This window comes from Stomoxys calcitrans, chromosome 2 (assembly GCF_963082655.1).
Source record: "Stomoxys calcitrans chromosome 2, idStoCalc2.1, whole genome shotgun sequence".
Lineage (NCBI taxonomy): Eukaryota > Metazoa > Arthropoda > Insecta > Diptera > Muscidae > Stomoxys > Stomoxys calcitrans.
In genome coordinates, this window is record NC_081553.1 from 238,443,306 (window position 1) to 238,459,075 (window position 15,770).

Below are 15,770 nucleotides of genomic sequence, written 5' to 3' on the forward strand. Positions count from 1 at the left end.
GACGCCAAACAAACAAATGTAAACAAAATTTCGCGCACTTTTTTCTAAAGCAAGCTAAAAGTAACAGCTGATAACTGACAAAAGAAAGAATGCAATTACAGAGTCACAAGCCGTTGAAAAAATTTGTCAACGCCGACTATATTACTACTATATTACCGACAATTACTTTTTGGGCAACCCAATATATTTTATCCGAGATATATTTGAATCTGATCATATAATTTTTTTTACTCGAGGGTACTTATAAATTATATAAGCGTCATGCTTAAATAGATGGTGCATATTGAAAAGGCAAGTTCAATTTAATGTAACACAATTCTAGCTCAATTTTTACCAATTACATGCAGATCTAAGTTGGTAATTCAAACTCTTACAGAATATATTTGTATTTGTTTCGATTTAGGATGCGCAATCGTATTAAAAGCCCTCCATGTTGTTCTAATGATTTTTGTCATTGGGCGAATGTTTAAAAATTATCAATTTCGGAGTTCACCATCCACTCATTACTTTTTATTAATCTCTGGTCTAAACTCTTAAATACTCACCCTCTCTCTCTCCCTCTCTATTAGGAGAGACACAAAAGTATAATTATTGGTCTGGTAAACGAATAATCGTTTGTGGCTATGGAGACCACCGTAGCGCAGAGGTTAGCTTGCTCGTCTTGGAGCTTAAAATTGAATAGGATAGCACACCGAAGTGTGCAAGAAGTTTGCCCCTGTTCCTTAATGGAATGCTTCGCTTGGAATGTACTTATTTCATTTGTTCACTTCCAAGTTTTTTTTTCTGCTTTACATTATTTGAGCATGACACTTTAAAATATACTGTTTTTACTTAACAATTGTTATTTAACACAATATTTTTTTATTGAGAGATAAATAAAAACCCCAATTTCTATTTTTCTTCATATTTTTTGTCTACCCACGCCCCAATGTATCTGTTTTTGATAGAAACTAGACATATACTTGTCCCATTCGCACTTCTTCGCATTCTATATGTGTGAAAGAGGAAACAACAGAACGCAGAAATATATACTCACAATTTGTATTATTAAATAACAATTTAATTCGTACGATTAAAAATGTATGTATGCCTTCTATACAAATCACTTGCCATGATACAAAAACAAATCGGATTTCAATGTCAAAAATAACTGAAGCAATTAACACCTTGTTTGAAAAATTTTTTATATGTCAATACCATGTTTAATCGGTCAAATTTGCGTCTATAGTTTTTCTGTGTTCTATTCCAAATAAAACCAAAAACAAACCCTTTATTGGTTTCAGTTGGACAAATAAATCCAACAACCAAATTAAAGTAGCGCAAAAACAGATAATTTATTTAATTGTAATTGAAAGCTAAAAAAAATTATTATGAAAAACGTTACGCTAAAATAGAGAAAAGCGGAAAACATTAGGATGTAAACAAATAGAATGGACAAATTCCAAACGCAACAAATTGGAGGAAATATATAACATATAAATACTAATATTATCTTATTTTAATGGTTTATTGTCCACATAGTAGTATATTGACTTGGAAAACGACACTGAGGACGGAAGATAACATATGTATGTGGATCTTAAAGAAAGGGCAATTTCAAATGATTGGTTTATGGATCTTATAACCATTTTATTTGAATTTTTGAGTTATCAAATCTATATTGCAAAATTGTTTATCAATAATACAAATTCTTTTAAAAGTCCAATATAAGGAATTTTTGTAATTGAATGTACAATTGTCGGCGCCGTCTTTGTAAAGTGAATAATGAGGAAAATATCTTTATATAAAAACAAATGGTAATGGATACCAACTTCAGCATTTCGCGTATATTATTAATATTGATCCACTTGAAGGGTCGCTGTTTATTAATTGTATTTCTGTCCATCAATATTAGGAAGCTTGATTTTTATGTGGATAATTAAATATTCTAACACAATATTAGATATATAACTACCTCATTTTATTTTTACAATGTTCTAAATCTTCGGGTACGTTTCGCATATATTAAATTCATCCATTAATATCATCATATCATGGATTTTTCTGTTTTGCTTTCTTCAAATATACACTAAATTTATTAAAAATTTATCAAGTTTTTTTTGCCTGATAAGGCGAGATCATTAAATTTTACAATTTTTGTTTGTTTCTCTTTCGAGACGAGCTGAATGATCGAAGATGCAAATGGTAAAGGAAAGCCAAAGGTAGCAACACACACCAACGTCCCATAGTGGTTGGTGTAGGTTGCTACCTTTGGCTTTCCTTTTCCATTTGCATCTTCGATCATTCAGCTCGTCTCGAAAGAGAAACAAACAAAAATTTTTTAAAAATGATAAAATTTTTAAAATTTTTTTGTTTTTTTTTTTAATTATTTGTGAGAGAAGCAAGAAAATTATATTTGTCTCATTTACATTTCACACTCCACATCGCATTACATCTGTGTGAAAGAGTACACAATACCATCTTGATTTTTGTAGAAACAGACATATACCTACATTTTATGTTATTAAATAACAATTTTAATACGTGCAATTAAAAATTTGTTAAACATTAGTCTTTTAAACAACCACGATGATTCAATGGCAAATAGAATAAATCAATTAATCATTTTATTAAAGATATTTTTATATATCAATACCATGTTTAAGTGGTAAAATTTAGGTCAATATTTTTTCAGTGAAGGCAAAGAAAGCACAGTATGTACAAGAGTATGAACATAAAATAGACTTACGATATGTCACGATATTAGGCAAAGAGAAAATAGAGAATAAGAGATATTCTTTAGAAACCCTTCGCCTTCAAGAGAAAAAAAACACGAATTTTTCTTGTTTTTATTATTATTTTTTTTAATACCAATTCTTTGAATATGAGAAGCAAATTGTAAGTAAAATTTAAGCTTTATTTTCAATTACATGCAAAGAAGAGCAATTGTTGCAAGTTTGAAAAATATTAAATTAAAAATTTCTGGCGGATATCAAGTCTTTGATCTGTAATGATGTCGATCATTATAAATTTATCAAGAAATTCATATTCTAATTTTTGTTCAAGAAATTTACTTCAATAAAAAAGGTCTAAATAAATAATGAATGTAATTCGCCACTTTCGTTTTTCCCGGCTGTGGCACCCAGTGCATTATAAATATAAGGACTGCAAATAAAGAAAGGCATTCTTCTAATTTTTCCCTTTTGATCCCAATCAACAAAATATATAAAGAACGGCTTTCGATAACCCTTGTCGACGAGTTTTTCAAAGTAAGGCGTTGTCATTTTTAACGGATCTAGTCGAGAATTTTAGTTCAAAGCATGAAATTCGTAACTAAAGTTTACATTTATGGTTAAAACATGAACCTGTACGGTTCATTGTGTGTACGGTTTGACTTAGAAAATCTTCCTGATTTGGCTTGGCCATGTCCGTCTGTTCGCGTGTCCTTTCCGTAGCGTTTCGCATTTGTTACCCAATCATCAAAAAATTAAGAAATTTATCAACAAAGTTCCAAGTTATTTATAAAGAAAAAGAAAATGAAAACTTAATTTTAACGCAACATGACTATACCTATTCCGTTTGCTTTTTGCGAATGCTCTTAAATAAAATAATAAATTTTGTATATTTGTTGTTTCTTATTGAAAATTCGAGCTCGAGGTCTTTTTTTGGTGTATATATAAATTTTGTATTGTATTGACGCTTTTTTTAAATTATATCTTCTTTCAGAACCTGGCGACTTAATTTTTCAAATCTCGTTCTCGTTGACAAGCATAGGAAAAAAGGTTCCAATCGATTTTCTTGGCATACAAAACATGAAAAACGACGTTGTGCGATGGCTCACAACAGGAGACGGCAAACAATCTGACAATCCTAAACGTTGGCTATGTAAACAACATCCCGCAGAAACATCACAAACTGCATCCTCGTTGAAGTGTCCAAACTTCGATGAACCCATAATTCAGTCCATCAGATGTGATAATAATTTATATTATATATATTTAGTGCAAAATATTTTTAATCCCACAAATTATTTGGGGCGCAAATACTTACACCAACAAAATCGGCTGCATGGCAGAAGTAAAAATACATCAAGGAATTGTACAATATCATTATTTAATGTTTTCACGGTGGCATTATTGTGTTCTATAAATGTTGGTTTCGTTAAATGTGCTAATATAAAAAATGAGTCAGTTATTGAATTAGACTCATTGCCATATCATTTGGACTATTCGGATGGTAGAAACAACATAAAGCATCATCATTACACGCACACCTGGGCTGTCCATATACCAGATGGAGATACTAATGGGAACGCAGATGTAGTAGCACAGGAGCATGGATTCGTCAATTTGGGAAAGGTAAGAATACAAAAATTGATCCTATACGAGTATACAAACTTTAAAGAGCTGTTTATTTGTGTGTTGGTTACGTTTTGCGTTTATTATTATACACATTTGAACCGGAGGCGAACCTTCTAATATCGAATGATGGCTGAAGAAAAAACCAGAATTTTTTCTGCGACAGTCGCACTTGTTAGAGAAGAGCGGCCAAAACTACATCCAGTGCAGATATCAATGCGAGATTAGTAGGATAGGTCCGTGTATCAAATAAATTATGTAGGGAAACAATTTTTAACATCGGTCCACATTTAGGTACTGGCCAATTTGATATATTTTGTTAGTTTTGTTTATATTTTATAATAGAATAGCTGATCCGGGCCTGCTCCGCTTCATTTTCTTTGTGAGGTATCCTGTAATGTTTAAACTTCTCTACCAAGTGGTATCACTATGCAGCACGCCGTTTGGAATCGGGATTAAAAAGATGCCCTTTATAATTGGGCTTAAACTTTAATCGGACTGAACAAATTGATATGAGAGAAGTATCCCCTGGTCCTTCCTCCTTCCCAGTGATTTGGCCTTAAAAATTTATAAATCAGATTCGTGCTCTACTCTAAAAAACCCTTTTATTTGAGCCCCGTATTGCAGATTTATTATATTATGGGGGTGGGGTAGCCCCATAGACACGTGTTATACTCTCAAATACCTTTTATTGGAGTCCCATATTGCCGTGGTCAGTAAATAAGTCCAGCTGTGGGGGTTTTTCAGGGGTTGTGTGGACCCCCAGAAACTTGGCCCCTAAGTAGGTATCAATTTCGTTCTTTACTCTCAAATACCTTTAATTTGAGCACCATATTGCCATGGTCGGTAAGTATGTCCGATTTAGGGGTTTTTAGAGAGGTGGGGTGGTCCTCGAAACATGTGGTCCGACATTTGGTTATCAGATACGTTTTTTACTCTTAAATGCCATTCATTTGAGCCCCATATTGTCGTGATTGTACTATACATATAGTTTCGTGCAAAACAAAAGCAATGCTTTTCTATATTGATAAAAATATTCCTAAAATTCGATCAAATCTGGGTTTTAAATCCTATTTAATAGGGGGTATATTCATTTAGTCATTCCGTTTGCAACAAATCGAAATATCAATTTCCTACCCTGCAAAGTACATATATTTCGGATTGTCATAAAATTCTAAGGCGATTTAACAATGTCTGTGTGTCTGTCCGTCCGCCTGTTGTAATCACTCTACAGCCTTCAAAAATTTTAAAATTGAGAATTGGCACAGATACGTCTTTTTGCTGCACGCAGGTTAAGTTCTTGATCGTATCAAATCGGACCACATTTGGATATAGCTGCTATATAGACTAATCTGCCGATAAAGGGTCTGAAGCCCACAATAGCTTTACTTATTACTCGATGTCACTACAATTTTAAACAGTGAGTTGTTCTCCCGACATTCGATCCAAATATGGTTCAGATCGCATCATATTTAGATTAATTTGAAACAATGAGTTGTTTTAAGCCTCGCGACATCCGATCCAAATGTTGTTCAGATTGGACAATATTGCCGATAAAGGGTCTGCAAGCTTATAAAAAATTTATTTATTATCCGATGTCACTTACCCATTTCGCTGAAATTTGAAACGGAATGGTTTAAAGCCTCTAGACATCCGATCCTAATGTGGTTCAGATCGGACGATATTTAAATATAGTTGCCATATAGAACTGCCGATTAAGGGTTTGAAGCCCATAAAAGCTTTATTTATTATCCGACTTCGTTGAAATTTGATACAGTGAGTTGTTGTAGGCCTCCCAACATTCGACTCAACTTTGGTTCAGATCAGACTATATTTAGATAAAGCTGCCATATAGATCGATCTGCCGAGTTGTATAAGAGTTCTCGGGAACTGAATAAAATATGATCCAGACCAGTACCTATTTAGATAAAATATATATATGGTAGTAGAGTTATAATAAAATTGAATGATTAATATAACCATGGTGGTGGGTATTGAAAGATCGGCATGGCCGAACATAACACGTTTTTACTTGTTTATATAAATGAAGTTTTATTCAACAATGGTGAATTTTCACATGTGCAAAACAGAAACAACTATTTGATGGTTCAAATCAGTTGCACGTTTTCTGACCATGGTTATACTTCTAAAAGGCATATATTATATTAAGCGGATATTTTCCGTTTGATTAAAGCATTTCAAATTTATGTAAGAAATCTTTGGATTCTTATTTGTTTTCTTTGAAAAGCTAAAATAAGGGTTTTGTATCCAGAGATAGAGTTTGCTAGCGGCGAACTTGTAATAACATGCCTTGTATGAGCTCTTAATGGAGTTTAGAACTTTGTTTCTAGTAATTTTTATGTAAAAATGTCGATGATTAAGACCAATCAGTGTCAGTGAATGCTTGGAGCATAATAGAGTAAACAAAAATTTTTACAGAGACAAAAGAGAAATCTCTATGACAGATCTTTTTATAAGGTTACTAGGCTTGTTTTTTAATTAACTATAATGGTGCAAGCGACATTTTGTTTGACTTGGATCACCCCACCCATCTCCGAGATCTGGCGTTTTCTGAAAGGGGAGCGGATCGTCCCCCCAAAAAATTAAGGACTCTATTTTCACCTCGGTTTCTGCACAATCTGTGAAAATTTAAACAAAATGGTTCAGCCGAATCTATACGGAACATCAAATACAGAAACCAACACAAATTGATTTGTATATATAAGATATTGCTATAGCATTTGTAACTGCTGCTGTAGGATGGCGGGTACATGCTTAAAATTTTGCACATACACTTTTTATTGAATTTAAATGGGCATATCAGATCGTATTTGGATATAGCTCCCATATAAAATGGTCCACAATTATCCATTAGGGACCAGGGCTGTGATTGTTGGAGAGCATACTGAAATTTTAAATGTAGTTTCCGAAGACCACCACTGATTTTGGAAGAAAATTTCATTGGATACTTCAAGGGGGAACATAATCAAAACATTACATGAAGTCCAATAATACTGACGAAATATCATTAGAAAACACTCATTCTAAAATACCTACACAACAAATTAACATACACAAAACCTATGCTTATACCTTTCTTTTCAATATTCATTATAAGTTTTGTCGATATCTATTTGATTTAAGTGTTTATAAATATTTGGCAATGAACTCACATCTGAAACCAACTAATTACATCTTCTCACTTTTGGTGCTATTTTTCAAGAGTACCGTTACAATGAATTAAAACAAATTATACTTTGGCGAAAACTTAACCTCTTAGGAGTTAGTGTATACATATGTGGTATTAAATATTAAACTTGAATTTTTTATAGTGTTGGCCATTCAGCATAAAAAGTTGGTGCATCTGCATAAAAGGCAAAATCTTATCGGTTAAGTGATTTCTGCGTCAACATCGACAATACAAGCCACGTTTTGATTGAACTTCTTCATCTAACTTTCGAGCTTATCCTTTTTCAATATAATTTTGAATTTTTGAAATCTTGGGCCCTTTTGTCTTTGTTTGTAAATTAATATTTTGGAGCTATTTCATTACAAAGGACAAAGGGCGGGATTTCGTAAAAAAAATAAAGTTCGTGTTAGCTAACCGAAACATTCATTTATCGTGGGGATAAACCTCCTGTTATCAAACTTGGTTTTCTTGTCCACTTTTAAGGTAATTTAGAAGATATGTCAACATTATGCAACAATCAGCAATAAGATTGTTCGCGTACTCAAAACTTTGTACAAAGAAGTTTTTTTTTACTCTTTTGCACATTTTTTTTTGCCAAATTGTTACTGGAAAAGTTCGCGAACGCATCGTAATATTATGCAGCAATCGGCAAACAAAACTAACCGGCACGCATCTGCCGGTTAAGGTTTATCGTTAGGATAAGCAATAAGCATTTGCTAAGAAAACCAAATTCCTTTAACCAGAAGAATATCTTTACGATAAATTGTAATCGGAGAATGAGAAACCCGGCCTTAAATCAGGATTTGTGCCGTGTATATATCGTTTGAAAGTCTCGCGTCTCTGGAAAACGAAAATGTTATGTTTAGCTGTAGCCGTTGGCGGCTGCATGTGTAGTATTCGATTTATCGCCATAACTCAATGTGAGAACTAACTAAATATTGAGTTGACACATGACACTTTAGTAATACTTTTAAAATGTCAGTAAATATTGTAAATTGTTGTTGTTTCATGACCTAATCTATACTGTTTTATATATATTCTATAATAATATGATATGCTTAATTTCGAGACGTTGTCCAAATTGCTCCGAGTTCATTTATTCTAGCTTTCGTACTTATTCAAATTTTCAAACCCATATTTCATCCTGGGAATTTATATCCGGTTTCATTCCTGGTCTATGAAGTTAATGAGTCAACCAACCAGCTCTCCTACATTAAAAAAACTCATTCCTAAAAAAGGGTCGAAATTTTATATTTGCATTTTATGTTATCCAACTTCATACCAAATTTACTAACTTTCATTCCTTCTTGAATTGGGACTTACTACCAATGGCTATATTTAGACCCTTAAGCCGTTAGCTTTAGTCCCTAGTGCTTAGTTTTTTAATGTTCGTTGTAATTTTTAATTATACTAATTAAATAAATAAAATATTTAGTTCCGCTTTTAAACATTTTTAATAGTGCGTATCAAATCAGAACTTTACAACATTGCCGCAACATAATTTCAATGCAATATTTAATTCTGTTGCATGAAAAGTGTGAATTTTACTCACATTTTCTCCAAAAATTAGGACAAAACTTATGACTTGTGACTTGGTGGCCACCGTACCGTGGACATTAACATGTCCGATTATGATGCTGTATTGCCGGGTTCGAATCCTGATGAGAACATTAAAAACAAATTTCAGTAGTGATTATCTGGCGACATTTGTGGGAAACAATGAAATGTTCATGGCCAAATTTACATTACTTGGCGATTTGATGTAGGCAATTTTTGGAATGGAAATTTGAACTCAGAGGTGTTGTATTTGCCTTAATAACAACACTTGTTAAATGTTTCCTTGGAAATGGGATTTTAAAAGCTCCAGCATGAGATGGTTTGCCCGACTTGCCGCATTCCGTTTGTTAGACCCTAATGAATTCTCAATCGTCATGACATTTTAAGTGTCCGTGTATCTGTTGAAATTACACAAACTTTTTACCAAGTACAGCTAGCAGCTCCAAATATTGTCCAAAGTATTTGGAAATGATTGGAAATGAGCCAAATCCGAATCGATCTTCCCATGCGACTTCTTCGGCCGCTAGAAGAGGAATATCTTATCCGATTTAGCTAAACTTGTGTGGCAATAAGCCCGCAATTAACGAACAAGGGAAACGGGGCCTTTTATGTGATAAAAACACATTTTTTAATTCTGATTCGATTATTTCAAAAACTTTTGCAACACAGGAATAACTTTTGTCATGTGTAATTTCTCAGATCAGTAAGCTTGCAAAAATATTCTGGCTGTACTGCACAATTGTTTAAAATTTATTGCAACACAAACCATGGTTTTCAATGCAAATATTTCAAAATAAAAATTGTATTTTTCCACAATAAGATTGATTAAAGGTGTACAATTCCGAGAGTAGCCTCTGTAATGGACTGTATATTGTATAAAGTTTGACTCCCAGAAATGTAATTCCAATTAGCAAATCCGTATTCAGATTAAAATAAAGGAAAAATAAACAAAGGCACAGATTCAGTTTGATGTGTTTGAACAGTTTATTAGGGAAATTCCTGCTTACCGCCTCCTGTCAATGATGCTGCACAAGTGAATTCTATGGGGCTAAGTAAGTGTAAAGCAGCGTTCACAATAGTTACTGCACTGCAGGTTTAAAGCAATGAGTTGCCATTTTCTAGCATTAATTATAAAAAAATGTAGGGGAAATTCAAAAAGTATCGCAATTAATTCATTTGACTTCATTTTAAATTCATTTAATATAATAAAGTTGTTGAACTGGGTTCAACAAAAGGTAACGTCGACTGCGACGAAGAAAATCTATTGTATATACGAAAATCGTAAATAAATCTATAAATTTATGATTTTTATTTGATTTATTCTCGTATAGCACCAAATAACTAATCAAAATGGAACATTGTGTATTTTTAGATATTCGACGATCATTATATATACGCTCATCATAAAGTAGCTAAACGTTCATTAACGCCTTCTGCAAAACATCAAAGTAGGCTGGATGATGACGAAAGGGTGCGATGGGCACAGCAACAAATAGCCAAACCTCGTCGAAAACGCGATTTCATACGAATGAGGCCTTCAAGAACATCGTCTAGATCTGCTTTCTCACGAGTTAACGCAGTTCCGTTCAATGACCCAAAGTGGGAACACATGTGGTATCTGGTAGGTAATCATTTAAGATAACGATTAACTGAAATTTCCTATCATTATTTCTTCTGCAGAACCGTGGAGGGGATTTGGATATGAACGTTATACCAGCGTGGAAAGAAGGTATAACTGGAAAGGGTATTGTCGTAACAATATTGGACGATGGACTAGAATCTGATCATCCGGATATCATAAGCAATTATGTATGTTGCAAATGTTATGATATTGAAAGTGATATTTTCCACTTAAATTTCAATATAAATTTTAGGATGCCAAAGCATCATATGATGTGAACAGTCATGATCCCGACCCGATGCCTCACTATGATTTAACGGACTCTAATCGACATGGCACACGTTGTGCTGGCGAGGTGGCTGCCACTGCTAACAACTCCATTTGTGCAGTAGGAATTGCATACGGCGCCAGTGTTGGCGGTGTCCGAATGTTGGATGGGGATGTAACTGATGCCGTGGAAGCCCGTTCATTGTCCTTAAACCCTCAGCATATAGACATTTATAGTGCCTCTTGGGGGCCAGACGATGATGGAAAAACCGTTGACGGACCTGGGGAGCTGGCTTCACGTGCCTTCATTGAGGGAGTAACGAAAGGCAGAGGTGGTAAGGGAAGCATATTCATTTGGGCGTCCGGAAATGGTGGCAGAGAATTAGATAATTGTAATTGCGACGGCTATACAAATTCTATTTGGACACTGTCAATATCTAGTGCCACCGAAGACGGCTATGTGCCTTGGTATTCGGAAAAATGTAGTTCCACTCTTGCAACTACGTACAGCAGTGGCAGCCAAGCTGAAAAGCAGGTTGTAACCACAGATTTACATCATTCGTGTACTGTGTCTCACACGGGGACATCGGCGTCAGCGCCATTAGCTGCAGGCATAGCAGCATTAGTGCTGGAGTCCAATAAGAATTTGACTTGGCGCGATATGCAACATATTGTTGTGAGAACGGCCAAACCAGCCAATCTTATTGATCCGACTTGGTCGAAAAACGGCGTCGGACGCAGAGTAAGTCATTCATTTGGCTATGGATTAATGGATGCCTCCGCAATGGTAAAAATAGCGCGACGCTGGAAAACGGTGCCGGAACAACAAAGATGCGAAATTAATGCCCCGCATGTGGATAAGTATGGTTCTCATCATTACAATATTCAAAAGATTATTATATATCCTGTCATTTTCTTGCAGAGTTATTCCACCCAAAAGTCATATAACACTGCAATTGTCTGTTAAAAATTGTTTAAATATCAACTTCTTGGAACACGTTCAAGCTAAAATTACACTCACTTCTCAAAGAAGGGGGGATATTCAACTCAACTTAATATCGCCAGCCGGAACAAAAGTCACATTATTAACACCTCGGTAAGTGTTTGGAGGTTCTTTTCAGTCAAAAGTTAAAATTTTCTGTTTGATTGATTTTGGCAAGGGAAGGTTCTTTAGATAAGGCTTCATTCAGCACACTGGCAGACATGTATAACTTTGGTAAATTCTTATTTCAGCGTCCATGATACATCCCATTCCGGTTTTAACCAGTGGCCGTTTATGTCTGTCCATACTTGGGGCGAATCACCCCATGGCAACTGGCAGTTAGAAATTCATAATGAGGGCCGCTATATGGGTAAGTTGCATTATTTTTAAGTCTGTTTTGTGGTCGGTTTTAATAGTTGTTAATATAACAACAACATGTCCTACAAGTCTACATCAAAACCTACTAAAATTAATTTTACTTCTTTGTCATATTCAATGCGGCTTGGGAAACTGACATTTACATTTCATAATGCTTATTCGATACGACTTTTATTTGTCTCGCTCATTGATCAAATTATCCTAATAATAAAAATGCACAACTGAAGGCCATGCTTTATTAAGGGAATGGTCGTTAATATTTTATGGTACTACACAATCTATTGATCCGAACGATCCTATTTCAACACCCCGCACAAATCTAGATATAACAACCCCTAATTCTAGTTCAACTACTACGAGTCTCTATCAGATATACTCTGCGCAATATCCACGTATATCGCCAAATAACTTTGCTTATTCGAAGGTGGGATCAACAGGAAAATTGGGATCTTCCAAACTGCCGAGTAACCCTGTGAATATAGCAAATAGTGTCACTGCTTCCAATGAGACTTCGAGCCAATTTAGTATTGGAAAAAAATACACAACAAAACAAGGAAGTTCATCCTCTTATATACTAAGTTCCAAAAGCACAAAACAAAATAAAAATAATAACAATAAGACCAGGCCTCAAGATAATAGTAAGTCAAACAAAAATGTAAGCGGCAATAAATCGAAAACAAAGGATAGTAATGCTGCGCCAACACAGACGGCCAAAAACAAATATTATCGTATATCGCAACAGAGCAAGGTATCCCCTTCAAAAGCAGAAAGCACCTCCGAAACAGCGAAGCCTAAATCACCAAAAAATCAGCAGTCAGCAGAAAGATTGCAGTCTTCGCTTGAATCAAAAATGAACCGAAAAGTAATAGGCGATTTACTGCCCGCATCCTCATCAAAAAAGTTTGGTACGCCCGGAGCAGGGGAAAGCGTTGGAAAGTTGCCTAGCAAAGCAGCAAAACAAGTAAAGAATCAATTTTCAACGAAACTACTACCTTCTACAACCGAAGTATCGACGCAAGCCCGCGTAAATGCTGAATCTATACAACCCAATCAACGTATAACAAAACTTTTTGAGCGTTATGAAAAGATACAATCCATTTTCCCAGAATTTCAACCCTATCAGCCAGGAATTAAAGAAAAAATTGATAACGGCAATACGTCGGAGCCAAAGAGATTAACCAAGACAGATACCTCCGATCCGTTGATTTCTGGCAGCACTTCTACGAACCCAAGTGGAAGTTTTACCAAGCCTTCGCGCGAAAACAATAGAAAAATGTCCTCTGCCTATGTGCCCGACCAGAAAATTCTAAAAAAACAACAACTTCTTTTGGCAGCTGCGGGTGTGAATAGCGGAACTCAGCTACCCATGGGTGCAACATTACCTTCGCCTCAAAGGAAGCTTTCTAATGGTACAGCGACAATTGCAGATTTTATTTTTTAGTTTTCAATATTTATTTGTACGTTTCTTAATCATTATTTTTAAATTTAGATAGTCTAGAGTTGTACTGTATTTTTATATTTCGTAATTTGCGGAAAGCATTTAACTGTCCATGGAAATAGACAAATATGCAAAATGTTTTCTACATACAAAACACTTCAGAGTGAAACTAGACCCATTAGAACGTTTGTTACTTTTTAATTTTGTATACGGTGACCTATATAACTGTTGTCATATTATTTTCTATACGGTGACCCCATATAGCTGTTGTGCAGTTTCCGTTTCGTAAGGCCATCGAACGTGATCTCTGCTACACTTCTGTGTTACGTCGAAAATTTTGCCAATTTTATTATTCAGAGGAAGTAAATGTGATCGATATAGTTTATAAGTTACTTAATTAATTTGGTAAAATCTCATATATCAGATATATATAGTAATCCGAACCGATTTGCTTCAATTTTGATATTGTTTTTTTTTTCACCTAGAAATCATGTTTGTCGAATTGCATAAAAGTCGTCCTGTCCGTTGGAACAAAACCACACTTTTGAGCTCAAATTAAAAAAAACGGATTTCAAATCGGGCACCATTTTTATAAGGAAAATTTTAAAAAATACCAAGAAGTGGCTTATAAAACCAACTTGTTATGCGCACTCGGAAAATCCATGAATGTGAGCAAATCTATTGCTAAAAAATTAAATTTAACGATGTAAATTTAACACATGCCTTCAAAAATACGGGAAAGTCCAAATATGAAACATTTCAAACGATTGTTACTCGTTCACATATGGGTTGATTCGGCACCTTGATAGACACCCAGTGGTTAGGGACAATGTTTTTATAAAAAAAACACAATTTTCCAACTGAAACTCCTATATTTAGTGAATAAATTTGAATATAGTTTGTCAAGTATTATTTTTTTTTTGGGAAGTGAAATTTGGAGCGAAATATTTGTCGATTTGCATACATAAATTATCATTCTCGTCAAACTCGTGTATCCACTCTCATATACAGATGTTTTTATGTATTGATTTTTTACGATAGTTGCGGATTTTTTTTTTTAATTTCGCATGTCACATTAAAAGTTTACATTTGGTTTAGAATTTGTTTAAAATTTTTGTACATATGTTTTTTTTTTTATTTCGTAGTGTTTCATTGTCCTCATTGATACCCTCTTTTGCAGCACAAATAACTCAATGGGACTTAATTTTCTTTGGTACGGAAGTACCAGCGCAACCTGATGATCCTTTTCCTGTGAACTCAAAGCAATATAGCTCGTTTGCAACGGAGATGGAACATAATGATATAGAATACGACTCAAACGGGCAATGGCGAAATATGCAGCAGGTAAGCTATTCACTTTTATATTTTTGGTTTGCCATTAACGGAAAGTCGTGCATCGCAAGGCGCATTTATGAGGTGGTCGCATCGGCGAAATACTACAACAAATTAACTATGAAAATTTCTCCGGCACGGGATGGATATGAGCCCCACCCGGGTTGGAATTGTAAGTTCCAATTTGTTTGGTTTTCATTGTCATAACACGATGCTCAGCTGGAAGCTGCCGGCCGCGTCCTCAGGGTGCGAATAGTGGGATGCTTGTGTATACGGAGCAAAGCCCAGCACAAAACCATTCATTGGTGACTGTTTTTCCTGAACTCGTGAACATTGAACCCACATGATACAGACCTATAATCGTACTTTTCCAGTAAAAATTTGCCACTAAACATTTGCAGGAGAGTAAGAACAGCCTTTACTCTCTTTTGCCTTTTATTTGAATTAAACATCTGAATTTTATACAACAGCTGTTCGATGCTGGAAATTTCTGCTGCGAAAAAAACCTCCAGTAGAAAATTGCAAGCTCTCAGTTACCAAACACTTAAAAACGTGCTCGCTCTCACGCGCTCTCCGGCTCTCTTCTGCTGGCAAATAATGCACGTGAACGGCTTCCAGGAACAATTTGTACAAATTTACAGAAATTTTTGAGTACTCGAACACATAAT

At 34.8% G+C, this 15,770-nt stretch overlaps 1 protein-coding gene and 1 long non-coding RNA gene across 4 annotated transcripts in view; one reads left to right on the forward strand and one right to left on the reverse strand.

The window, feature by feature from the left end:
* LOC106087875 (furin-like protease 1) overlaps positions 1–15,770 on the forward strand; it is a 38,102-nt gene that overhangs the window by 10,981 nt on the left and 11,351 nt on the right. For all 3 annotated transcript variants that reach the window (XM_059362038.1, XM_059362039.1, XM_013253070.2), the window contains exons 2-9: positions 3,706–4,337; positions 10,457–10,705; positions 10,765–10,893; positions 10,959–11,833; positions 11,895–12,068; positions 12,206–12,324; positions 12,560–13,741; positions 14,951–15,114. In XM_059362038.1, coding sequence (XP_059218021.1) covers positions 3,792–4,337; positions 10,457–10,705; positions 10,765–10,893; positions 10,959–11,833; positions 11,895–12,068; positions 12,206–12,324; positions 12,560–13,741; positions 14,951–15,114 — 3,438 coding nt within the window. In that variant the 5' untranslated portion in view covers positions 3,706–3,791. The remainder of the gene's footprint in view (positions 1–3,705; positions 4,338–10,456; positions 10,706–10,764; positions 10,894–10,958; positions 11,834–11,894; positions 12,069–12,205; positions 12,325–12,559; positions 13,742–14,950; positions 15,115–15,770) is intronic.
* On the reverse strand, positions 9,814–10,161 carry LOC106087887 (uncharacterized). Its single transcript, XR_001221354.1, has 2 exons — positions 10,092–10,161; positions 9,814–9,948 (listed from the first exon to the last, which is right to left on the reverse strand). It is a non-coding gene; the product is annotated as an uncharacterized LOC106087887 (long non-coding RNA).